Below are 25341 nucleotides of genomic sequence, written 5' to 3'. Positions count from 1 at the left end.
CCTAGCGAGTATTTACTGCATTGCTGTTGCTAGTGTTTGGCAAGACTTGGATATTTCAGGACACTCCATCTCTCTTTCTGATACCATACTATTTAGACAAAAGTAGTTGAGGAGGTTTTACTAACTTCTAGCATCAGTGTGTGAGAATTTTTTCACATCTTTGTGGACTGAGGTATATGAGGATCCAGATTTTTCCAGTGAAAAAGGAGAATTTTACACTTGTTTTTATGTTTCGATGGCCTTGATCCAGAATGTACCAGGATCTATCTAGGTGCGACTATGTGTATGCATCAGGTTATGGAACTTTTTATTTTTGCAAATACCATCTAAATTCTATTGTATGGATATAGGTCAAGTTTGGCTGCTTCAGCTGCCTGTGTATATCCTACCAATGTTGTGTGTTCAAAAATGTGTGGTGGTGAATGTTTGTTCCTTGATGGAGTATGAGCGTATCTGCTTGCTGTCTGTTTTGATGGAATAGTTCTGAGTCTTTATAGGATTTGGGCCGAGCTTTTCCTTAGTGACTAGAGTTACAGAGTGTGAGAAAATTGTTTTATCAATGATGAAATAATGATAAGAGCATCCAAGTGTAGCATTGTCTGGTACAAGTTTATTTCCAAACTGTTGTGTTAGGATATATCGTTGTGATTTTTCTTTTTTTTTTCTTGGCTATTTAAAGGGCTGAGTTCATCCTTATTAATTTTGGTATGCAACTGGCAATTAATCTCATAGTTTTCTGCAGTAGTTTTAGTCCAGCATGTATGAAAACATATTGTCTTCCGCTTTTTTTATCTTTGACTGCATGAATGCTTGGGAGCATGTGCTTAGATTCACTTAGCCTTTATCTCAGGAGTTTTTATTAGGAGCTGAGCAGGACGAGAGGAGTTCCCGTTAAAACATGTGGAGTTTGAGAACTGGGTACCTGACTCAAAGCTTGTGGTGTTTTTGAGGAAACACTAATTCGGAATTACTGTGCAAGAACTATTTGTTTCTTGGAGAATCCCAGCTTCTATTTTGTTAGCACCAGCACTGTCAGCAAAAAATAACTCTGTTATCAATAGGCAATGCAAGCTTTATCCATCAAGATCTCTAAACTATAATATCTTATTCTCTGTTAATGTTCAGAACTTGCTGCAGACAAAATGGCAGAGCCTGTTTGTGTATTTGACTACAGTACAACCTTCCTTTCCCATGGTAACCAATCCAGTAGTGTACCTAAAGTCAGTACAGCTGTACTTCTGTCACTGTCAGTTGTGTAAACTGATCCTTCTTTAATTAAAGGTAGTTCACGTTTAAGAAAAGAAACCAACAGAATGACCTGCTCTTTCCCTTTTGGCTCTCAGGTTTCTCTTTTCCTTACCTTTTAGTCGTTTACTTGGTCCACAGGAAATGTCTTTCTTTTAAGCAAATACTGGTATTGTTTGTCATTGCAATTCTAAGTGAATGAAGCAATGGGTGATGGGTACTGCTTGGTATTTCAGAAGTAAAGGTTTTTCATACTTTCAAGAGAACCTACTGAATCAATGTTTCATCTCTCGTTTTAATTTTCTTTTCCATCTGTGCTTGAAGTCTGCCTGTTAGCTGATTGCAGGAATGATGGATTCCTGCAATTTTAAACGATTTTACCTCTTACAAGAACTTCTGGGGAAAAGGGGAAGGGATTGAGCAGCATTGGCAACCAAAATGCTATCAAGGAGCATAGTGAATGTGGAAGGTCTTCATTAATGTAAAATTCTGCAAAAATCAAGTTTAGAACTCCAAGACTTCGGCTTAACATTGTAAAATATGCCTCTGGTTTATAATTATTTTGTATATCTCTTTTCCAGGACAAATTCCTCTGTGCAGTTAGATATTACTTGAGAAATGCTTGCAGTTTCTGTGATTATATTCTTTGAGCTAGTGAAGCAAAGTGAGCAACAAAACCTCCCCTGTTCGTTGTTTCAGCATCCCCTACTTGGCCATCTGTTGCTTTCCTAAGTTACACACAAGCCAGTTTATTTTCACAGCAGTTAATAATTGTTGCTCTTTGTAATAGGCATTTTTATCTCTGTCTCAATTATAAACCTTTAATAAGCCAGAAGAATGCTGCAAGTAGAAACAGATCCAAGATGAGGAAGAAAAATAGTTTCAGAGGAACTGTATGACCTGGAATTGATGTCTTCTGCGTAATTTGCAGTTTTGAAATAGCACATCTTTTATTTTTTCAAATAAAACTACTAATTCTGGAATAGTTTAGGAATTTAATTTGTGTTAATTTATGTTAAAAGTAAAAACATGTATTTAAAGGACTAAATATTGCTCTACCTCATTTTTGAAAACAAATAAACACTTGTTTGGTGCCCTTGTTCATTAAGTTTATGCCTGTTTAAAAAATTCCTCGGGTGCTCAGCTAGAGGTCTGAGCTCCCAAATGGAGACATGATACAGAATCAGCTAATGACCAGATAAAAAGATGTTATTATTTCAACAGAGAGGATAACACTGAATCCTTATTTGGGATTCCAGCTTCTTGGCCAGTATTTCCAAAATCTTAAACTTTGCGTCTAGAAGGTAGAAGAAGTTCTCTGTACTCTTATTCCTGCCAGTTTCCTGTCTATGTTCCTCCCCATATAACATGGGAGGAGTTTTTCTAGGCTAAGTGTACATACTTGTAAATTTTTGTGAGTATGGTAATATCAAAGATGGTGTCATGCCTCTTTGTCAGTGCTGTGTTGGCAAAGGGTTGAATGTAGTCATGGTTTTGATGAATAAAAAGTGGTGTTAGTATAAACTGTGATTAAAAGGGTTTGGTGGCTTAGTCACACTAACAAACATGTTCCATTGTATGCTTATCCTTTTACTTCCTCTTGCATAGTAAGTTGTGAGTTTGGGAAGCCTGCTTTATGTTACATGTCTACTTCAGCATCTTTGCATTAATGGTACCTGTGAATCTCTCTGTTCCTTATAGCTCTTATTTGCCATAGCAGTCTGAAATTTGGTGGATGATAGCATATAGGATCTTGAATGCCAGTTGCAAAACTAGTCAGTTGCTTTCATTTTGTTGTTGCTCTGTAAAAATCTATGAATTCTAGTATCTGCAGGCAGACTGTTAAAGACCATTTTACATCTGTGTTCTGTGTGCGTTCTTTTGAATTGCTTTAATATAAAAGTTCAGAAACACTTTTTAGTGGATTAAATTCTGAAGAAATTCTGAGAGCATCTTATTTTCTGTGGCTAACCTAAGACTGCCTTGGGAGTGAGGACATACTGATATTTTTAATATCTCCTTCCCCTGTATAGTGGAATATTTTACTAAGCACCAGAATAGCCCTGGAAACTTTTATCTTATGTCGATTGGCTTAATTTTCTTTTGATTCAAAGGGATAGAAGGGTTAAGAAAAGTTAACATAAAAACCTTACCTATTTTGTTACAGTAACAAGTTGCATGAGAAGAAAATGTAGGGTTTTTGACAGAAATCTGTATTGTCATTTTCTTTTCTTCTTAAATCAGTGCACTGATTTATATGTATATAATTTTTTAAAACTACTTGCACAGCTTTAGTAGGGAAGTATTTTTTGTTTTCAGTGAATGAAATATGATTGTCAAATCACACAAATTGATAAGTAATTGATTTGGTTATAAATCATGGAATTTCACATTTGTTGCTTTCCAAGGGTGCTGTCATGTATTTCTGTTTACATCAAAAAAGCTAAATAATAGCTATAAGTTATTCTTTTGTTTTGTTGAACCTGTTCTAATATTTTAGAGAAAATTAATATTCAGGATCGTCTTAGTAACTAGGATAATTTTATTTCCTTGCCTTTGACTGTGTGCATCCAGTGCTAAAGTAAATGTGTATATGGTGGATAGTGGGGCACTGTACCAAAAATGTAAATTTTCCAGAGGTGAGGTGACCTGTTTCTATTCAATGATCTACTGCTAGGCACAGGGTGATTTAAAGAGAGATTTCAACATCAAACTCGTAAAGAATGCAAAAGTAAATAATATTAAACACTACAAAGAAAAGTATTCAGTGTTTCAGTAATACAAAAAATAAATGCTAGCAGTAGTGTTTCCATCAAAATCAATTTAATATCTTTCTATGCAAGAAACGAAGAAAAATGGATCCTGTATGTTAACTGCAATAGCTAGATTTAGGAAATATGTGAAGTGTCTCAGGAGAGAAGACTGGTTTAGATTTAACTTCGGGAGCAGAGACGATGAAAATAAGATATACTGTGGGTTTTTTTTCCTATTGACATGAATAGAGCAGAGTTAAGACTAATGCAGAGCATTCTGGAAATCCAGCCTATTTTTTTTGAAAGATTCTTTTTATGTACTCAGTATTTGTAGTGTTAATGCTTGTTTCCAGTAAAACTGTTTTGATTCACTTTTAAATACTTCCTTGATTCACTTTGTAAATAGGCTATTTAAGTACTGTACCAGTACTGTAAGTTAGTACTAACCAAAATACAGTATGTCAGCAGCTATAGGGCATGCTCTGTAGAACAGGTAAGTAGACTCCAAGTTTTTAGGAGACATATGATAATACTGCCCTGGCTAGTACTTGTGTTGCTGCCCAACCAAAGATATTTTATTCCTTGTCAGCCATTGTCTATTTATTTATCCTTAGCAGTTATTTCTGGTTGTTACAAACTAGCCCTAAGTTAACAAATATTTCAAAGGCTCAGCATTTTAGGTGATGGAAGTTCACACCTGACTCATTCTGCAAGCATCAAATCCAATAGCAAGTATACTGCAGTACATTTTCAGATAAGCAGGATTGAATGTGGAGTGGTTCCCCGTTCCCCTTTTCTGCAAATAATAAAAATCGAAGTCACATGGATATTTTGTTTTCAGTGTTTCAGTGAGTTTCTGAGATGTGTTCTGTATATGTAAATCCATGTTACAAGTTAAACACTTGATGATGACATCTGATACTACTGGAAGATGTGGAAATGAGGTAGAGAGGGCTATGTCACTTGGGATTCTTGGACCCTTATAGTAGCAAGTATAATTAAATATGCAACAGCTTAATCATATGGTGGACTCAGTTGCTGAAAGACTAAGATGTGATTACATACCATTTTAAAATACATGCTTTAAAATGGCTTCTAGGAATCCCGTATTTAAAGGACATTAGACCATATTACCATGGTATTTGCTTCTCTCTTTAGTCTGTGTATTAAAACCTTCTAAGTCCTAAGAAAAATAACAATTTAACTTTTAATTGAAAATCGTATCTTTTATCCTTCTTCCATTTGATATCTTCTTGAGTAAATGTTTAGGTTTTTTTTCTACTGCCCTTCCCTTTTACTTCAGTTTTATAGGTAGCAGCAAATTGTTTCAGAGATTTATAGACTTGTGATCATAGGTCAGTTAGATTTTTTGTTTGTTTGTTTTTGTCAGTCTTTTTGTGTTATTTCTTTTCCAGTTCCAGTAGGGTACTCGTTTTGGGTTTCAAGTTTGGTGGTTTTTTTTCTTTTTTTTTTTCCTCCTTTCTACAGTGCACTTATGGGATATATATGGAGATAGACTTCATGCATTGTTTCATTAATTCCTTGTTAAGTCTGACAAGAGCTAGCTGAAGATGATGAATACTACTGCTGTATCTGAAAACAGCAGAATGCTTAAAATAATGTACATTTCTTCAAAACATGTACAAATGATATGTACACAAAGAAAAGGACATCTGCTTGAAAAATTAGGTCTTCCTTGACAGAACTTAAGTCTTAGGTGAAAAATAAGAGCACATGCTGTAGAATATAGCAATACTGTTAAATATAGCAATACAGTATGACCCTTAGTCAGTAAGCTTAGACTTAATTTTTAGAAACTGAAGACAGCAGCTTGCCAGTCTCATAGCTCATTTCCTTATCCAGGTACCTGGGAGGAAAAAAAAGGAAATAAAATGCAATATATCGTCTGCTTAACTGTCTTAACTGGCATTGGGGAACTATTTATGTCTTGTAACTGGGGAACTTTCTGCTGATGAGATTATTTTATTTGATATTCCCCTTCAAAATTTGAATTGTTTTGTTTCCCTAGATGTAGAGGTAGACTTTCCTCTATTTTTTTGTTTAAAGTTGTCTAGTGGATGTACAGTTGCAGCATTTTCATATGCCAGACTGTTTTGAAGAGGTGTGTACCACCTGTGTAATAAACACTCTGTAATCCATTATGCTCCTCGGGATTCACAGCTCTCTTCATTTCTTAGCTTTTAGAGGTGGTGTTGGGTTGTCTTTTTTTCATATTTACCTTTGTCTTCTTGCATATCTTTTTTCTCAAATTTTCCAGCATTATTTTCTTCCTCTTAAATTGAATGTCCTGCCTTTAAGTTGATGCCTTTTAAAACTGCTTTCTTAATCCAGTAACTTTTTTGTCCCCTCTGTTTCTGGCTGAGCTAGTATTACACAGGCAGGCAGGTTTAGAATTTGAAAGCTGATTCTTTCTACGCATTTCATCTTCTACATTTCTTGCTATAATATGACAAGACACTGCTTACAGATGATCAGTGAGGTTTATGTTGTTATTTTTATATGTAAATACTGCTACCACAGAGCTGAAGAAGGCACTGAAAAGCATTTCAGAAATGGCTGCACCTACTCTTTTTCCTCTTCGGGGAGGTGCTTTTAAGTATCCCTTTTTGATATTAGTAGAAGCATACCACTGCAGTCCACCAGGGAATTGCTGTTATTGGCAAGAACTTCAGTCAAAGTGGGGACTCAGTCCAACTAAAGATACATCTACAAAACTTTTTTATCTTTTCAAGAGATGAAAACTTAGCCATAAGGGATATGGTAGGGAAAGAAGGAAGATAGGATAGGAGGAGAGGGAAGAAGAATGATGATACTTTAAAGATACATATTGACTAACTCAGTGATGTTATTTATTTTTTTATATATATATATATATATATATATATATACACACACATATAAAATCTGAGCAGTTGCTCAGCCTGCTCTCTGCTAAATAGGGGTTGGCAGTGGAATAAGGTGGGATTGTGGGATGTTGAGCCTGTTGCTTTAGCAGCTGAGAGTATCTTCTAAATAAGCTCAATCCTATTCCTCCTTTATTTTCTCCAGAGAAGAATCAACTATTAACATTTGGTGATACTGTAATTCTGTGACATTACAGTATCACTGTGGGTGAGTCTATAATGCCACAGTGTATTTTTTTAGTATCATACAAAAGCAAGAGAAGTAAATGAACATGAACTGAACTCTATAGAGGAACCTGCACCTAAAATGTATTTTGCAATTTGGAGCAACTGGATTACTTGGGAGTTGCCAGTAATATACAGTTACATTGGTTCTTCTCTCTTTCCCAGAAAACAAACAAAAACCCCCTAGTTAAAATAAATTAACTTTATTTTTTAAATATGCCACAAGTTATTGTTAATTTACTATGCAGTAAAAGCTGGTAAATAAGATATTCTGCTGTTGTAAATGTTTTCCTGTGTTAAAAATTGAGTATCCAGAAGTTTTGTCCTGCTGGTGGTATTCAGCATGATAGTGGTCTGGGGAAGGGGCCTATGAGGCTAACAGCAGCTATAAGTTTAGCCATGTAGTGTATACTGAGCTAGATTAGAAGATTGAGAGTTTTTGAGGAAGGGAGCCAAAGTTAATATACATTGGAACAATTTATTTGAATTACTCATACATCTTGCATAGTGCTAACATCACTGTAACCGTTCAGAACAAAGATCTTGGATAGGTCACTGAAAATCCCTGCTTTCAGTGCAGTGCTGTTGAATAGCAAGCATGCAAGAATGTTTTAACAATGGTGAAAAAAGAATTGTTGTGCCCTTACAGGATCTCATCAGAAAGCTGGTGGTGCTGCTTGCTAGAATACAGGTTAGTCTTTAAGAATAATTGTAGAAGCCCTTGCAAAGCTTGAAACAGGATTATAAAAACAAAGGAAATAGTCCAAATTTGTTGGGCAGGAGATTGGATGATCTCATAGTATCTTCCAGTCATAAGCTGTATAAATTAATAAGGGAAATGTGTTTTTGTTTTAATTAGTTTGTTGTTGAAACTTGCCCAATTTCCATTTTCTGAAGAATTTGGGCCTGAAGTATGAACCAAACCATTATTAGTTTGTCTGAAAACTTCATGAGGAATTTTAACACACAGTTGTAGACATTAACTTGAAATGTCTCCACAAATGTCTCCTTGTTTACTAGCTCTTGCTTGTCAACTGTGTCCATTATTACTAGTAACCTTATTAGAGGCTCATTTGTGCAGTTTGGATTTTACTTTTGGATTAACTCTTCTGGTCATAGGCAGAAAGGTGTTTTGATGTGCAGAGAGCTTCCCTGGCAAGCTAGGTGTTAAAAATCATCATCTGGAGCCGTTCAGAGTAGATGTAAATAGAACGCTAGTGGTGTAGCTGCCTATGACTCCGCTCACCAGTTGTGAACATTTTGGTAGAGGTTGTTTTCAGGTAAAAACCTTTTGCTGGTAAGACACTATGTCTGGGTTTCCTTTCTCTCTATTCTTTTCTGTTTGTGGTATTTATATAGTAAAAGTTATCAAATGGGGGAGGAGGGGGTTGTTACATATGGGGCACACAAACATCACCCATTCAGAAAAATTCAAATGCTTAGTGGACTTTTTTTGTCAACAAGTTGCTCCTGGAAGGGTGTTATAAAACACTTCCAGTCATTCCACAACCTTTTTTATTTTTTCTGAAAGTAAATTGAGTACCTCAGCTTTCTTAAATGGTAATGGAAATTTGTTTGTTTTATGCTACTTTTATAGTGCTTTCCAAAATGCATTTGTAGAAAAATGTTTATATGACCTTCTTTTGGAAAGAATGCTATGATATTGGTGTGAGGGAACTGGATGGGTTTTTTTCCTTTGAAAAATGTTGTTTAAATAATCAATTAGCATTTGTTTATGATGACTTGTAGACAATTTATGTGGGTCATCTAAAATTAGTAGTAGCACAACTTTTCACATAACAGCGTTGCATCATGACTTGTTTTGAGCTACATGAGGGAGAGGGTATTGTAAAAGATTTTTCAATAACTTAGAATCATAGATTATTATGTTAGAAGGAGATTATTATGTTAGGAGGAACCTCTCTGGGTTTTATTTAGTTGAACCGCATGCTTAAAATAGAACTAATTTTGATTAGGCTTTTTTAAAAAAAAAAACAAAACAAAACAAAACCCAACCTCAACTTTAAATAACATTGTGTGCTTTATATCCGTTTTAAGGAAATTTAAAAAAAAGGAAAAGAAACAAATGTATTCATTTGTGAAACTTTTGAGGGAGAAAATCTGTAGATCAGTTTTAGAAGATTCTGAAAGTTTTTAATTTTTCTACAAGTAGAACTGTGGCTTCAGAGCCCAAATTCTTCAGCCTTCAGTGATGTGATACTTATTTACAACCATCAGATGTCAGAATTTTGAATTGTACCATTTTGTCACTTCAGAGTAGTATAATTCAGCAAAAAAATCCTTATGTGGGAGGAGTTTAAAAAATCCCAAACTACTTGCAATATTGGAGCTGTTCTGGAAGAGTTTAATTAATAGGTAAATGGTATGTATTATTTCAACTGTGTTTTATCATGCTGCTTTATCATGCATGGATTTTATTTCTCTGTAACGTTTAACCTGTGTAACGTTTCGCCTTCATTTCTCCATGAAAACAGGGACAAAATCAACCCAAACGGTAACACCACAGAATATAAGTCTGTGTTTGCCTGACACTAATATAAATTACTTTTGTCTGAAATGTTGTGCTGTTATGAAAGTGATTTAATAGCTTGTTATATACATGACATTTGCTGTTAGAGTAAGAGGAAAATAGTGCGCATACGGGATTTCAGGAGTTTCTTCATATATTTAGCCTTTTGTTAGTATTAATGGGCTGTAAATGTGATCTCTCTATTGGGCTTTTTTGGATGTTGTATTGAACTTTTAAATAAAAAAACCCCATTATTTTAGCTTAGAAACTTTAAAAATTACATTTAGTCATGTGTAATGCTGTTTCCTTCTTAGCCCTGCCTTTCTATGATTTCACCATTGCATAAGGTGCTGTAAGGGTTGAAACAGTGTTGAACTATACCAGCCTTGAGAAATCACACAGATGGCCATTTGAGTTAACTGTCAGCTGTTGTCCAGAGTTTAAAGGTAGCTCATCAGCTGCGTTGTTGATGGGAGCTGAAAAACTAGATCATCACCTTGCTAGTTGCTGAAAGAGGGGGATCCTATCACTTTCTGTCCTCTCGCCTTCAGCTTTGTATTCCTTCGCGTTGTGCTTCTCTGTCCTTGCAGTGTGCTGATTCAACTCAGTAAATTAATCCAAGAGAAGATACAGAAATAGCTTTCTGCCAGATGCTCAGTTAGTTTGTTGAAGGGTCTGAGAAATACCAAAGCCAGTGCAGTGGAGGAAGAGGGCACCTGAGAGCAGAAGGAACAAGGAACTGGGGTGGAACTGGAAGAGAGGGAAGAAGGGATAGGAAGTGGGATCTCCTTTTGATAGGAGCAAGCCATTAGCTCAGCTCAGCTTTAAAAAGTAAATTCACCCATACCAGTGCTTTGAATCTGGTATTGTCACAATGCTTTGCTGGGTTTGAATTAGATTTTTAAAAGTCTAACATTAGATTTATCAGATATTTGAGAATATCTGTTACCATGCCAAATGCATTGTAAAACTGGTAAGAGTACTAATTCAGTGCTACTGATACGATTCCCGTGAGCTGACTTCAGAGTGAAAATGGTAATATCTCTTACATTTTTTTTTTTTCTTCCCATCAAATTTTTACCTTTGTTTTCATAAAAGAACATTTGCTCTTTAGCGGAATGGGTGTTTGGCTAGGCCTGTGTCCTGACGTTTCAAACCTTACACAAAGAAGGGTTTTAAGAGTAATGTTATAATACCTGCTAAGTAAATGTATTCATTGCATGCAAATACTAGTTTGTTTAGACAGTTGTCAGTTTTGAGGGTCTTGAATATGTTTTTCTAACTAATAGTATAGTTCAGAAGCACAGAAGGTCTGTGGACCAATGTATTTTTTTGTGGACCAATGTATTTTTTTGTGGACCTATGTATTGTGGACCAATGTGTTTTATGGCACAGCATGAACACTTACGTATGTTCGCAGTCTTCTGGCTCTGGGGTTTTTTTCAATCGGACTCCTGCAGAAAAAAATTACTTAGAACTTATTAGAACATGTGTAATATAAGCTCTTTGCCAAGCCTTCAGGGTGAGGTGTTGCCTAGAAGTCTTTTTGTTCAGAGTTACCATGTTCCAACTGATCAGTCATTCATTAGTGACTTTATCTTTTAGTTATTTTGCCCCTTTCCAAAGGGAAGGAGTCCTAGAGTGCCATAATAACTTTGAAATACAGTAAACAGATCTATTTTATTCATCAAATTACATTACAATGTAAATACTTAGTTCTGTGCTACTAATAGCAGAAAAAAGCCTAGCAGTCCTGTACAATGAGCACTTCTATGCAATTAGCCCTTGTTTGCTATGATTTCCATAGCTTATTTGTGGCTGTGCTATTCTCCATAATATACTAAATTGAAACCAATACATAAGTTTTTATAGGCACTTGTTTGGTATGATAGTGTAACTCAGGAGTGGCACAGACACATCACACAATAAGGTAAGGTGATCAGACAAGTACCATCTTAAAATAAAAGCAACTTTACCATGATGTTACACATATGTTTTTCTTGTTTACAGAAAAGGAGATGCATAGTTTTTAATTGTCGACATCTCCTTCTGGAGCTTTCAGAAGAGCTCTCGTGTGCCATACATTGTTGTCAGAGTTGGCAGCTTTAAGCCTGAGCCTTGTGATATTCCAACAAGTTATATATATACATACAGTTCTGCTGAGATTTCTATTTAGAATTTTGGGTGGGAGGAGTGAAGTTGAATTGTTCAGTAATGATGCATACATGGAAATAATGTTTTGGCTCACTTGGCTACGTTAAAATACTACTTCAGTTTTTTTTACGCAGTTCAGTTCTGTTCCTTTTCTATGGACTTGTATTACAGGTAGTGTATTGAAATGAGATGCGTTTTGGTAAGCGGTGTAAATGAACTTGACAAAAGTAATTATTACTGTCCTAGGAGCTGTTAACCTAAGTATAAATAAAGATAACAGATACAAGTGAAAAGAGTCCAGGCAATCTGCAGTGTGCTGGTCTTAGCTTTCTGGTATGCTCTCTTGTAGTGGGTTGACTTTGGCCACCAGATGCTTACCAAAGCTACTCTGTCACTCCCCCTCCTCAGCTGGACAGGGCGAGAAAATACTACCAAAGGCTCGTGGGTCAAGATAAGGATGGAGATATCACTCAGCAATTACTGTCACAGGCAAAACAGACTTGACTTGGGGAAATTAATTTAATTTATTGCCGATCAAATCAGAGTAGGATAATGAGAAATAAACCCAAATTTTAAAAACACCTTCCCCCCACCCTTCCCTTCTTCCCAGGCTCAACTTCACTTCTGATTTCTCTACCTCCTCCCCCTCAGCGACACAGGGGGATGGGGAGTGGGGGTTGCTGTCAGTCCATAACACATCGTCTCTGCCACTCCTTCCTCCTCACGCTCTTCCCCTGCTCCAGCATGGGGTCCCACCCACAGGAGACAGTCCTTCATGAACTTCTCCAATGTGTGTCCTTTCCACGGGATGCAGTCCTTCAGGAACAGACTGCTCCAGCATGGGTCCCCTACGGGGTCACAAGTCCTGCCAGCGAACCTGCTCCAGCGTGGGCTCCTCTCTACGGGGCTACAAGTCCTGCCAGGAGCCTGCTCCAGTGTGAGCTTCCCATGGGGTCACAGCCTCCTTCAGGCGCATCCACCTGCCCTGGCGTGGGGTCTTCCATGGGCTGCAGGTGGATATCTGCTCCACCGTGGACCTCCATAGGCTGCAGGGGCAGCCTGCCTCACTATGGTCTTCACCACAGGCTGCAGGGGAATCTCTGCTCCGGCACCTGGAGCACCTCCTCCCGCTCCTTCTTCACTGGCCTTGGTGTCTGCAGGGTTGTTCCTCTCACATATTCTCACTCCTCTCTCCCAGCTGCTGTTTGCGCAGCTGTTTTTTTTCCCCTTTCTTAAACATGTTATCCCAGAGGCACTACCACTGTGGCTGATGGGCTTGGCCTTGGCCAGTGGCAGGTCCGTCTTCAAGCCAGCTGGCATTGGCTCTGTCAGTCACAGACAAAGCTTCTGGCATCTTCTCACAAAAGCCACCCCTGTAGCCCCCCGCTACAAAAACCTTGCCACCTACACCCAATACATCTCTGCACACCTGTACTGAGGTACACAGGCTCTCTGCATGCAGGTAAAAGACTGTTTTAAACAGGGTTTAAAGAGGAATAATGTGGCTCACTTGATACGAGCAGTTCTTCAGAGGCCTAGAAGACACATCGTATGGAAATGTGCCTTTTTATTTCTTGTGTTTTAAACACCCTGTGCTTTACTTCTCAATATCTTCTTTTGGGTTTTGTTTTGTGTGCATGTGTTTTTGCTGTTTGTTTCTTAGAATAACTGCAAACTTTGAACTTGTTTGTTATGTGTGTTTTATGTGTGCATTTGGTTTGATTATTTTAATTAATCCATAATTAATTTAATTAATCTTCTGTAAACAGCCCTTCAGAAAATCCCCCCAAAATCCAGACAATAACCTTTGCAATGCATCGGCATACACTTCCAATTCCCTGTCTTCAGATAGGGGTTGGACTTTTTCGTCCACTCAGTAGGTGGATGATTGCTTTATGTACCAATTATAAACTGTGTAGTTTCCAAATAAGTTTAATATGGAACTCACTCATTTGTATCTTCTTTTGATCTTAAGACGCTAGACAGATGTAGTGCTGGTTCCAGCACTTCTCATGCTGGGCAGTATTACCTTATTTGTTTATGCTATCCCAACTTTGTATCCATCTTTTGTATTCTCTCAGATTATTTCTGCCCCAACAGTGAAATATATGGCTTTGGTCCGTTACTGGGGCATTGACCTGCTACAATAATGCAAATGGTCTTTTTATACTACAAAGGTAAGGATTGTTGATGGCAATGCAGTCATGCAAACAGAAGGCTAAATGTCCTGGCAAGGCTTGATCTTTTAACCACAACAGGTGACCTTGAAATACAGGACTATGCGTGTAAGAGAGAGAAAAGCAGTTTGCCTGTAGTACAGATTTCATCTAGTTGAAACTCCTGCTCATTACCAGGACATGTGGCAGTGTGTTTGTTTTTAACAAGAATTTTTTATCTTTGTTTAAAGAGAGCTTAAAAAGAGAGAGAATAGAAACAATTTTAAGCACGTTCTCATTTAAGAAATTGCAGTCTAAGTTCAGTTGCTAAAATTTTGCATTCAAATTTTATGTACTCTGGAGCTTTACTTCTTGGAACTCATTGTCTGGAGCTCACTGCAGACTATTACAAGTGTATCAGCAGGAGGATTTGGTATTTTACTCTTAGGACTCCTGTTCAGTCGAAAGGGTGGAGTATCTAAAAACTACTCTATCTGCAGTACTGTACTTCTCTCTGAAAACAACTATCCTTAGTTTTACCTGTGATCTTAAATATGCTGCTTCAAATAAAAATCTTTAGAATTCATCCTGGAAATGGCAAGTAGTACTATCAGGCATCCAAGAATCTAAATTCATAGGAAAATAGGGTATTCTATAATTACTAGTATTCCAAAAAAATGAAGACACTTAGGAAGGGACTGAAAAATATCTTTATGGCCTGTTTTAGGTAAAAATGGATATGTGTCATATTGCAATGTTTTTATAAAATACGCAAAATAAAATAGGAATAACAGGAAAAGTTTTGGGAATAATAGCAAAGGAAATGTAAGACTCGACTCTTCACTGATTAAATCAAGCTTTGGATTACGCTCCCAACTGAGGTCAACCCACACATAATTGCACTGTCTGCTGTAATGCTTTTAAAGCTTTATGCGCAAAATAGTTTTTAAAAAAATACTGAAGACAGAAATAATCTTTGTTATATAGTTCAAATATATGTGCAGTTACATTGGAAAAAAGTGTTTCCTGCTGGTTAGAGTCTATCTGCATAAGAGTTGCCTAAAATATATGGATTCATTTAGTTGTGAACAATGTAACATCTGTGAAACATGATTCTTAAAATAAATGCAGTATTCAATGGGTATAGCACCAGTCAGGCCTGTACAGGATATTACTCTACCCTCCTCCACCCACTTCTTTAAATAATATAATTAAAAAATTGTGAAAGCCAAAAATTCATACCAAGACTGTTGAAGTAAATGAACAGTAACACTGAATGTCTGTGCTGAGAATTAATCATGAGTGGGGCATAAAACATGCCACAAAAATTGCTCATGTATTTTATGCTAACACCTTGAAAACTGAATGGTTTTAAGGTACCAGGTTGGTTTGGGCATTTGGCCAGCTTAACCGATGTCTCCATCTTACTAAAAGGTATTACCTGAATTTTTGTGTTTCTAATATAGTGTATCATCTAGGTACTGCCTGTGTAAAAATTGGAACATACATAGTTAAACTACCTGTGAGTCTATGGAGGGCCTGGTTTGCCTTATGACATTATTAATTCAGTGGATTCTGTGCTAGACCCAGCGTTATTGTTATCTGATAGTCTGAATACTGTCTGGATGGCAGCCAGCTAAAAAAATGCTTCAGCTGACTTTGATCCAGAACAGGAAAGTTTCCATTGGACTGCTTTATAGAGCAAAGTGGGAGAGGTCCTCTACACAGCCAGCTTAGTACCATCTGTCTCCTATGTCAGTGCCTCTTTAGGACTTGTGGCAATAAAGCAGCCTGGACTCTTCATCAGGCTTACAAGGCTCTGTCTAGAAGCAGAATCAAAGCTATCAGTCTTCTCTTCATACCACACCGTATTGGGGAAGGCTTGGTGATTGGTAATCACATCAGTTCCAAAAAGCAAGAGAGAACAGTCTGACCCTTCTGTATTCCTTTAAACCATGTATATAGAGTCATAGAATCATTTAGATTGTAAAAGACCCTAAAGATCATCGAGTCCAACTGCAAACCCAACACTGCCAAGTCCACCGCTAAACCATGTCCCTAAGCACCACATCAACACGTCTTTTAAATACCTCCAGAGGCGGTTACTCAACCACTTCCCTGGGCAGCCTGTTCCAATGTTTGACAACCCTTTTGGTGAAGAAATATTTCCTAATATCCAATCTAAACCTCCCCTGGCGCAGCCTAAGGCCATTTCCTCTGGTCCTATGGCTTGTTATTTGGGAGAAGAGGCCGACCCCCACCTCACTACACCCTCCTTTCAGGTAGTGGTAGAGCGTGATAAGGTTTCCCCTGAGCCTCCTTTTCTCCAGACTAAACAACCCCAGTTCCCTCAGCCGCTCCTCATCAGACTTATGCTCCAGACCCTTCACCAGCTTCGTTGCCATTCTCTGGACACGCTCCAGCACCTCAATGTCTCTCTTGTAGTGAGGGGCCCAAAACTGAACACAGTATTTGAGGTGCGGCCTCACCAGTGCCGAGTGCAGGGGGACGATCACTTCCCTAGTCCTGCTGGCCACGCTATCTCTGATACAAGCCAGGATGCTATTGGCCTTCTTGGCCACCTGGGCACATATCATAACTATAATTTCAAATGTACATCATGATTTCTCTGTGGTGTTTTTCAAAACTGGATTTTTTTCCCACGTTGGTTTCTTCTTTCTCTCATGTAACTTTTAACCCAAGTGAAATTTGAGACAGCAATTTTACGGTGTTGATCTGACAGGACAAAATAATTTCAATTGTGCTTTTGAGCTGGTTTACAACCTTTGTAGAAAAGGTTAATGTTTGGAAGTTTTTCCCCATAATGCTGTCTGAATGAGCCTGTAGAAGAACATGTTAATAGATGGATGGGTGTAATAAGGCTATATGTAACCAGTGCTCGCAGGTTTGTAACTTTCCTACCTGTTTTGAAGAATATCCCTATTCAATAGCTCTTTGGTCTTTGCTCCACACCTAATAAGGTGATACTTTTTGGTTTCCAAATCAGTTTTCATGTTTTGTTATGTCTTTTCTGGCAACTGTAGTTTAAATGAAATTTCGTCACCATTTTCATTCAGAAAGGTCTTCATTAGGCACAGGAAATGGACTCTGTGTGCATCATTGCCTTAGGAAGGAAGAATGGTTGCTTACCTTGTGTTAATAATTTAAGAATATATATATTCTGTATGAATAACGTGCCCTCACTTGTATTTTTTTATTGAGGGTTTGGTTTTTCTGAAGGAGCTGAGGATTAGGTTCAGGATTGGGGTAACCCCAGCAGCAGACCAAATAGAACTGGACATGGACAAGACCTTGAAACGATGCCCATTTACTTATCTTCTGTATGTGCAGGAATGTAATGGTAATTCATTACTTTATCCATACCGTTCCCAGTGATGGACATGATTTTCACTGAACAACCAACTAATTATAAGTAGATACTTGCTTTTAGTCTCCTTAAGGTGCGTTTGTACTATACTGATGGTCATAGAATTGAAATGGTCCTTCATTTCCTGACACTTTCACTCCAACTTCTGCAAAGTTGTGACTGTCTTCCAGAATACCAGAGCTATTAAATAGGCCTTAAGAATGGTCTGTAAAGGAAAAAAAAACCTGCATTGCATTGTTCTGTTCCTAGAATGAGATTACTTAAGATTCTCCTGTAAATGGTGATAAGTTTTCTCTAATTTTTGTAATTTTTTGTTGCCCTCTAGGATTTGTATCCTAGTAGAATAGTAGGGTTTCACAATGGAACAAATGTGTAAATTTATTTAATAAGCAGATACTAATAGCCTAAGCAACTAAAAGCAAATTAACATTACAGTGTGTTGTAGAGTTACTGCTAATAATAGAAACTCTTCTTGCAATGGGTAGCTTGAGAAGAAAGGTTTCATTTTTCAGTACCTTGACAGAGGGATAATTACAGCTTTGGGACTGCAAGAGGGTTTTCTGATAGTGCCAGGGGGAAGTAGGAGAAGGCTTGAGTTTGGCAGCTCTGTTTTTAGGCACTAGCAACAAGCAAGAGGAGCCAAGGAAGAAGGTGGCTTTATAGACTAGATGGTTAAAACAGCTAATGGATGAAATCCTTAGGGACTTGGTACTCAAACCCAAGAGCAACCTTGGGATGACTTCTGTGGCTATAACTGCAGGTTAGGTTACGTGTGTTTAACTCTGAAAGTTCATAAAATGTCAATTTTACAGACTGCAAGCCACAAACCACTACTCAGTACTCTCACTGAGAACTCAAGTGCCACAAAATATTACATGCTGCTGGAAGAGAGCAGAAGGGCATAGCAAGTGACATTGCATAGGAACAATTTTCTAGGTGAAATTGTTTAGGTAATACAACAAATTGCCTTATGCTGCTGAGGAATGTCACATCTGTTCTACACCATCTCTCCCAGATCTTTCATCTCTGCTAAGCCTGGCTGAGGGAAAGCTCTTTCTGGCTTCTCATCTGACCATCATTTTAATGCTGAACATGTAAATAAAGCTACTGCGAGCCTCTCTCCATTCTGCTCTGCATCCTCTCTGTAATCTTGTCCAATCTTTAGTGCTTCAAAGGAAGCCAAGGTGGGATTAGGAGGATCTTCAGAAGCAAACTTTACGTTATGAAGAAAGAGAAAATTTTTCTTATCTGGTCAGGTAACTGAAACACAGCATAGTAATATAAATGTAATGGAGCAAACTGAGTAGATAGTATGGTAATCAAGACTTCTCTTGACTGTCCTGGGGTATAAATGAACCAGGCACCGAAGGACTGTTGACCAAAGCTTCAGTTTCTAATCTGCAGTTCCCTCTATTTTTCTTCCAGTTATAATACTTGATGCAGTTGAGTATACTGCGAATATTTCATGTTGGCTTGGCATCCAGCTTGAATGAACAGATAGGAGATATGATGTGCTTATTCCATAGTGTTCCTAACCTATGTTAAGTTGAAATAAACTTGGACTGTGAATATATGCTTTTGAGATGATAATATAAAGGACAAGAGACTTTGACTTTGAAAATTACATTAGGGGAATTAATTTCAGATAGTCTTGTCTTTGTAAATACATCAAGTACTCCACATGTCTGTATGAGATGAGTTTTTGTTAAATAGTTGCATATTTTTTTAGAAATGGTAAAAGATTTCCAGCAGCATGTGAGGTCTGCCTAGGCAAATGCCCAACATAGATGCAAAACAAGCATATAAATTTAAAACATACATTGTAGCAAATTTGTACAAACAGATGAATTTTCGGCTTCATAAGAACTAAAGGAAGGAATGGACAGACTTTGGTGTTGTGTTTCCTTATATGAATTAAAACAAATTATTTTAACTATTTTTTTAAAGCTTATAATACTTAGATAATTTCCTTTTTTAAAAAAATCTAATGGAAACTTCATGCATTTGAAATTTCATGCCTAAACTGTCTAGGCTAAAATCATAAACTGGAAGGCAAAATTACCAGAAATGCAGATCACTGTTTTGTTTCATATAGATTCTTGTCTGTGTCTGGAGCTACACTGACAAAAAGGGGCTGTGTGGGTCCAAAGTCCAGACAGGCAAAAAATCCCCCAAACACCAAAAAACTTAGAAAGATCAAAATGTGACTTCTCTTTTGTCTCCTTTCCTGTCAGTCCTTCCCCCCCTGACACCTGAAAGTGGGAAATGTGTGAAGTAGCATATCTGATTACTACGTTATAGATTCTTGTACTAAGTTGCTTTTTGTGCTGTCTTTGTGCTCATATTCATTACCTTCCAGAGATTTTTTGAAAGAAAAAATCAATAGGAGTGCTGCACATTTTGAGTTAAGGTTATCAGAGATATGCTCATACTTGACTGGCTAAATTCAAGATGTGGGTGGGGAGTAAGGATTTTTGTTTTTTTGTCTGAGTGATGATTTTGTGGGAGAGGGAAGATAATACAAGAGAATAGATTAAAAAATGTTTTTTTCAATGACTGTCACTTTTAGCAGGAATGTTTGAACACGTTCACTAAAATTGGCACTTTTTCTGCAGCTTCTGGAAAAACATAAGAACACGGAAAGCATGGTAGAGCTGCTTGAGCTGTATCAAATGGAAGATGAAGCCTACAGTAACCTTGCAGAAGCTACCACGGAGCTCTACCAGTACTTACTACAGCCATTCCGAGATATGAGGGAACTTGCGATGCTTAGAAGACAGCAGATAAAGGTATGGTAAAGGTAACTGAACTTTTTATTAATGGGGGAATCATGCTTTTTAGTTACTATTTACTATTTGTTACTTTTATTATGCAGTATATGCAGTGATGGTTTCTCCGCTAGAGGTTGACCCTATTTTTCTGGTTCTTCCACTCAGAGGAGTGCTTTTGAAGAGTGAGAACGTCTCTGACATATGTAGCTAACGATCACTTGTTTGACTGTTCAAATTCATTGCTGAATTTAATAGGTGAAACTTAGAATTTCGTGATTACTGGAAGTACTGACTAATATATAAAACAGAATGAGACATATATACAGTATCTATGCTATTGTTAATTCTTTTAAAAGACTATGCAGGAAGTTACTTTTCATTTTAGTTTTCTGAGATAATCTGATAAACCGTGAGAAGTCAGTAGCTTCTCATGTAATGTGGTGAAACACTTAAACATGGAAGTGTATTAGAAGTGTATAATTTGTTGTAACACTAGCAGTAAATTTTCCTAAGAGCTAAAAAGGTATAGCCAGTAGAAGAATACTACATTTTGGTAAAACTTCCATGATGCATATGTTTGTTTTATTTAAAAATAATTCTAATTTTAAATACTTAGCCCAAAATAACAAATGTCATCTTTATTGCATGTCAGAAGTACTTTTGATAAAATCATTAGTTCCTACGCAGATCATTAAGACACTAACCTTCTGATTCTTCTAGTATATGTGTTGTAACATAGCAGCTAAAATGTGTTTGTTTCATTTAAACTGTATTGCAAATGTGAATTTATCTCAGCTTGGCACCTTGTTCAATTAGCCAACATTGTTTTTACTGGTTTCAATTTAAAAATACTGTGTTTTTCTCTGGTTTTGATTATAGAATGAGGGAGGCTGGCAAGAGAATTTACGATTCCAAAACTAGTTTTATTTTGAGCTATTGCTGTGTCCATAAAGTAATTTTTCAGAAAGTTCAGCAATCTGAAACTAACTCAGTGAGATAATGTGATGATATTTGAACGAAAAGTGCTTTTTTTTTTCCCCCTGAATGATAAATGTTGCTGCATAGAGAACTGGGATGAATATTTTTTTCAGATGTATTATACGGTTGAAGATTATGAACACTACATTTAATAAAAAGGCTTCTTCAAAGCATGTGTCGTGGTTTAGCCCCAGCCAGCAACTAAGCACCACGCAGCCGCTTGCTCACTCCCCCTCGGTGGGATGGGGGAGAGAATCGGAAGAACAAAAGTAAGAAAACTTGAGGGTTGAGATAAAGACAGTTTAATAGGGAAAGCAAAAGCCGCGCACGCAAGCAAAGCAAAGCAAGGAATTCATTCACTCCTTCCCATGGGCAGGCAGGTGTTCAGCCATCTCCAGGAAAGCAGGGCTCCATCACGCGTAATGGTTACTTGGGAAGACAAACGCCATCACTCCGAACGTCCCCCCTTCCTTCTTCTTCCCCAGCTTTATATACTGAGCATGATGTCATGTGGTATGGAATAGCCCTTTGGTCAGTTTGGATCAACTATCCTGGCTGTGTCCCCTCCCAGCTTCTTCTGCACCTGGCAGAGCATGGGAAGCTGAAAAGTCCTTGACTAGTACAGCAACAACTAAAACATCTCTGTATTATCAACACTGTCTTCAGCACAAATCCAAAACATAGCCCCATACCAGCCACTATAAAGAAAATTAACTCTATCTCAACTGAAACCAGGACAGTATCCACCCCTTATTCCATACCATTTACGTCATGCTCAGGTCTCACACTATCCAATACATTCTCATTACCCACCATCACCCTTCCCATCCTTTGATATAATACACACACGTCATTCCCTTAGCCTATGGACCACCTCTACAAAATATCTGTAAAATGTCCATAAATGTCCACAAAATGTCCACTGAGTTCATTTAGTCCATGACTTTGGGCTTCATCTCTTATGTTTGTTACTCAGGACAGGAGAGGTGGTGCGTTGCTTGGAGTTATTGGGCACCAAAGCCAGCTCAGGTCAGGTCACTGCTGCACTTGCTCTGCTTCTTGTAAGGCTTCTCCTCCATTTGTTCAGGTGGTTCCAGCTGTAGTAATTCCTATAACATGCAACTCAAATCGTGGGTTACAACAATTTAAAGGTATATCTATTACAATGTCCACCCCTGGTCCTTTTGGACCAGGATATAGGGTTTAACATTGCAATGAACTCCTCCCCTTGCTCCTGGCCTGGCTAGCAACAAGGGGTTCCTGCTATAGTAATTCCCACAATATGCAACTCAAATCCCAGGATAGAACAATTTAAAGGTATTTCCATTACAATCTCCACCCCTGGTCCCTTTGGACAGACCATCAGGTTTAACATTGCAATGAAGTCCTCCCCTTGCCCCTGCTCCAGCTTGGACTTATCCACAGAATGCAGTACCTTCAGAAGTAAACTTGCTTCAACATGGCCTCACGCACAGCCACTGATGCTTCAAGGTGTACCTGCTGCAGCATGGACTTTATCCACAGCCACAGATGCTTCGAGGTATACCTGCTGCAGCATGGACTTTATCCACAGCCACAGATGCTTCGAGGTGCACCTTATCCAGCATGGACTTATCCTTGGGCCACAATCCCTTCAGAGGTATACCTGCTGTGGCACAGACATAACCATGGCCACAGACGTTTCAAGATATACCTGCTCTGGCATGGGCTAATCCATGGGCACAGACGCTTTGGGGTGTCCCGCTCCCATGTGGATTCATCCACAGGTCACAGTCCCTTCAACTCGAGTTCACAGCGGAGTTCCAGCCTGTCCAGTACAGCAGCACAGAAACAGCAGCAATGCCCTGGCCATCTGCCAGCCCAGACGCAAGGCCATTGCTGTTATCAAAATGTTCCCAGGCACAGCAGAGTAAGGTGATAAGCAGTACAGCAGCACGGCAAGCAGTGAAAGCAAAAAGCAGCCACTAACGAGCCCTAGACTCTAAGGTACAGTAAGGCAAGCAAGCCTATGGCAAGCACAGAAGCCTGCTGATTAATAGCTAAACAGCAATAACAGCTATAAATTCTATCTGGCACATTCCAGTCAAATCTGTCATTATCTCAAACCCTTTGTGCCCCACGTTGGGCGCCAAAAAGGACTGTCGTGGTTTAGCCCCAGCCGGCAACTAAGCACCACACAGCCGCTTGCTCACTCCCCCTCGGTGGGATGGGGGAGAGAATCGGAAGAACAAAAGTAAGAAAACTCAGGGGTTGAGATAAAGACAGTTTAATAGGGAAAGCAAAAGCCGCGCACGCAAGCAAAGCAAAGCAAGGAATTCATTCACTCCTTCCCATGGGCAGGCAGATGTTCAGCCATCTCCAGGAAAGCAGGGCTCCATCACACGTAATGGTTACTTGGGAAGACAAACGCCATCACTCCGAACGTCCCCCCTTCCTTCTTCTTCCCCAGCTTTATATACTGAACATATGTCATATGGTATGGAATAGCCCTTTAGTCAGTTTGGATCAACTATCCTAGCTGTGTCCCCTCCCAGCTTCTTCTGCACCTGGCAGAGCACGGGAAGCTGAAAAGTCCTTGACTAGTACAGCAACAACTAAAACATCTCTGTATTATCAACACTGTCTTCAGCACAAATCCAAAACATAGCCCCATACCAGCCACTATAAAGAAAATTAACTCTATCTCAACTGAAACCAGGACAGCATGATAAAATAGTTCCCATTTTATTTGAATTTGTAGCAGAGGAAAAGATGATTTTTTTTTTGTTGTTGTTCTTTTGTCAAACAAGAAAAGATAAATATCATATTGAGTAGGGAATATGAATTAAGTGTTGTGTTTTGTTTTGTTGGGTTTTTTTTGTTTTGTTTTGTTTTTTTAACGTCAGTGATCTCTTGAATTCCAGTTTTAAAATACCTCATTTTCTATTTTTGCTGAAACCTGCTGGTTTTGGCTGGGATAGAGTTAATTTTCTTCATAGTAGTTAGTATGGGGCTACATTTTGGATTTGTGCTGAAAACTGTTGATAATACAGGGATGTTTTCGCTATTGCTGAGCAGTGCTTACACAGAGTCAAGGCCTCTTCTGCTTCTCACACCACCCCACCAGCAAGGAGGCTGGGGGTGCACAAGGAGTTGGGAGGGGACACAGCCGGGACAGCTGACCCCAGCTGAGCAAAGGGATATTCCATACCATATGGCGTCATGCTCAGCATATAAAGCTGGGGGAAGAAGAAGGAAGAGGGGACGTTTGGAGTGATGGCGTTTGTCTTCCCAAGTAACCATTACATGTGATGGAGCCCTGCTTTCCTGGAGATGGCTGAACACCTGCCTGCCCATGGGAAGTAGTGAAGGAATTTCTTGTTTTGTTTTGCTTGCGTGCGCGGCTTTTGCTTTCCCTATTAAACTGTCTTTATCTCAACTGACAAGTTTTCTCACTTTTAACTCTTCCGATTCTCTCCCCCATCCCACTGGGGGGGAGTGAGCGAGTGGCTGGGTGGTGCTTAGTTGTTGGCAGGGGTTAAACCACAACAGTAAACTTCAGAGGCATGTTCTGTGCTTGATTATTTCAGTCGTACATACTTGCATCTAATGCACATTAAGTTCTCTTCCTAACTTGGCAATTTCTGAGTTATAAAACTTGGTCATCTGTATTATGTGGTAGAGAAAGATGCCATCTCTTGTTTTTCATTTCATTGTTTGAGAGAAAGCAGTACTTGTATCTATGATGACAAAATATATATTACGCTGGGTAGCTAGGGTAGAAGAATTGCTTTATAAATAGAACTTGTGCATGAAATGGTTTGTGTTAACTTGCTGCATATGTTTTTCTGGCAGGCTTAATAATGGAATAAAGATCCTTAGGTTTCTATAAACCCTTATGGCTGGGGTTAGCTTCATTTTTGTGCATAACGGAAGTATTTCTGATGCTTACTACCTCAGTGAAATGGGAGCTGTGAACATACAATACTGTTTACGTATGAAAAATGACAAGGAGAAAGATAAAGTTTGGATGTAGGGCAGGGTAAGGAAGGAAGAACCTGCAGAATGTGTTACTAAAATGAAAAAATAAGTTACAAGCATAATTAAGCTTGATTACAAATATCAGTATTTAGTCAAGATCTCATTTGCCTTCTGTAATTACTTTAACATTTTTAGACCTTTTCTCTATTAGGTATCTGTCTTTGATTTGTGGGAAAGTTATTTTAGTTTAGTTTTTA

General features: G+C 38.3%; 1 protein-coding gene across 1 annotated transcript in view; it reads left to right on the top strand.

Moving 5' to 3' along the window:
* Positions 1–25341, top strand: part of JMY (junction mediating and regulatory protein, p53 cofactor) — a 75047-nt gene that overhangs the window by 1923 nt on the left and 47783 nt on the right. The window contains exon 2 of the mRNA XM_075488439.1: positions 19991–20164. Coding sequence (XP_075344554.1) covers positions 19991–20164 — 174 coding nt within the window. The remainder of the gene's footprint in view (positions 1–19990; positions 20165–25341) is intronic.

Source organism: Mycteria americana, chromosome Z (genome assembly GCF_035582795.1).
Source record: "Mycteria americana isolate JAX WOST 10 ecotype Jacksonville Zoo and Gardens chromosome Z, USCA_MyAme_1.0, whole genome shotgun sequence".
NCBI lineage: Eukaryota > Metazoa > Chordata > Aves > Ciconiiformes > Ciconiidae > Mycteria > Mycteria americana.
Note: the sequence above shows the minus strand (reverse complement) of the source record. Positions and strands in the feature narration are given on the sequence as shown.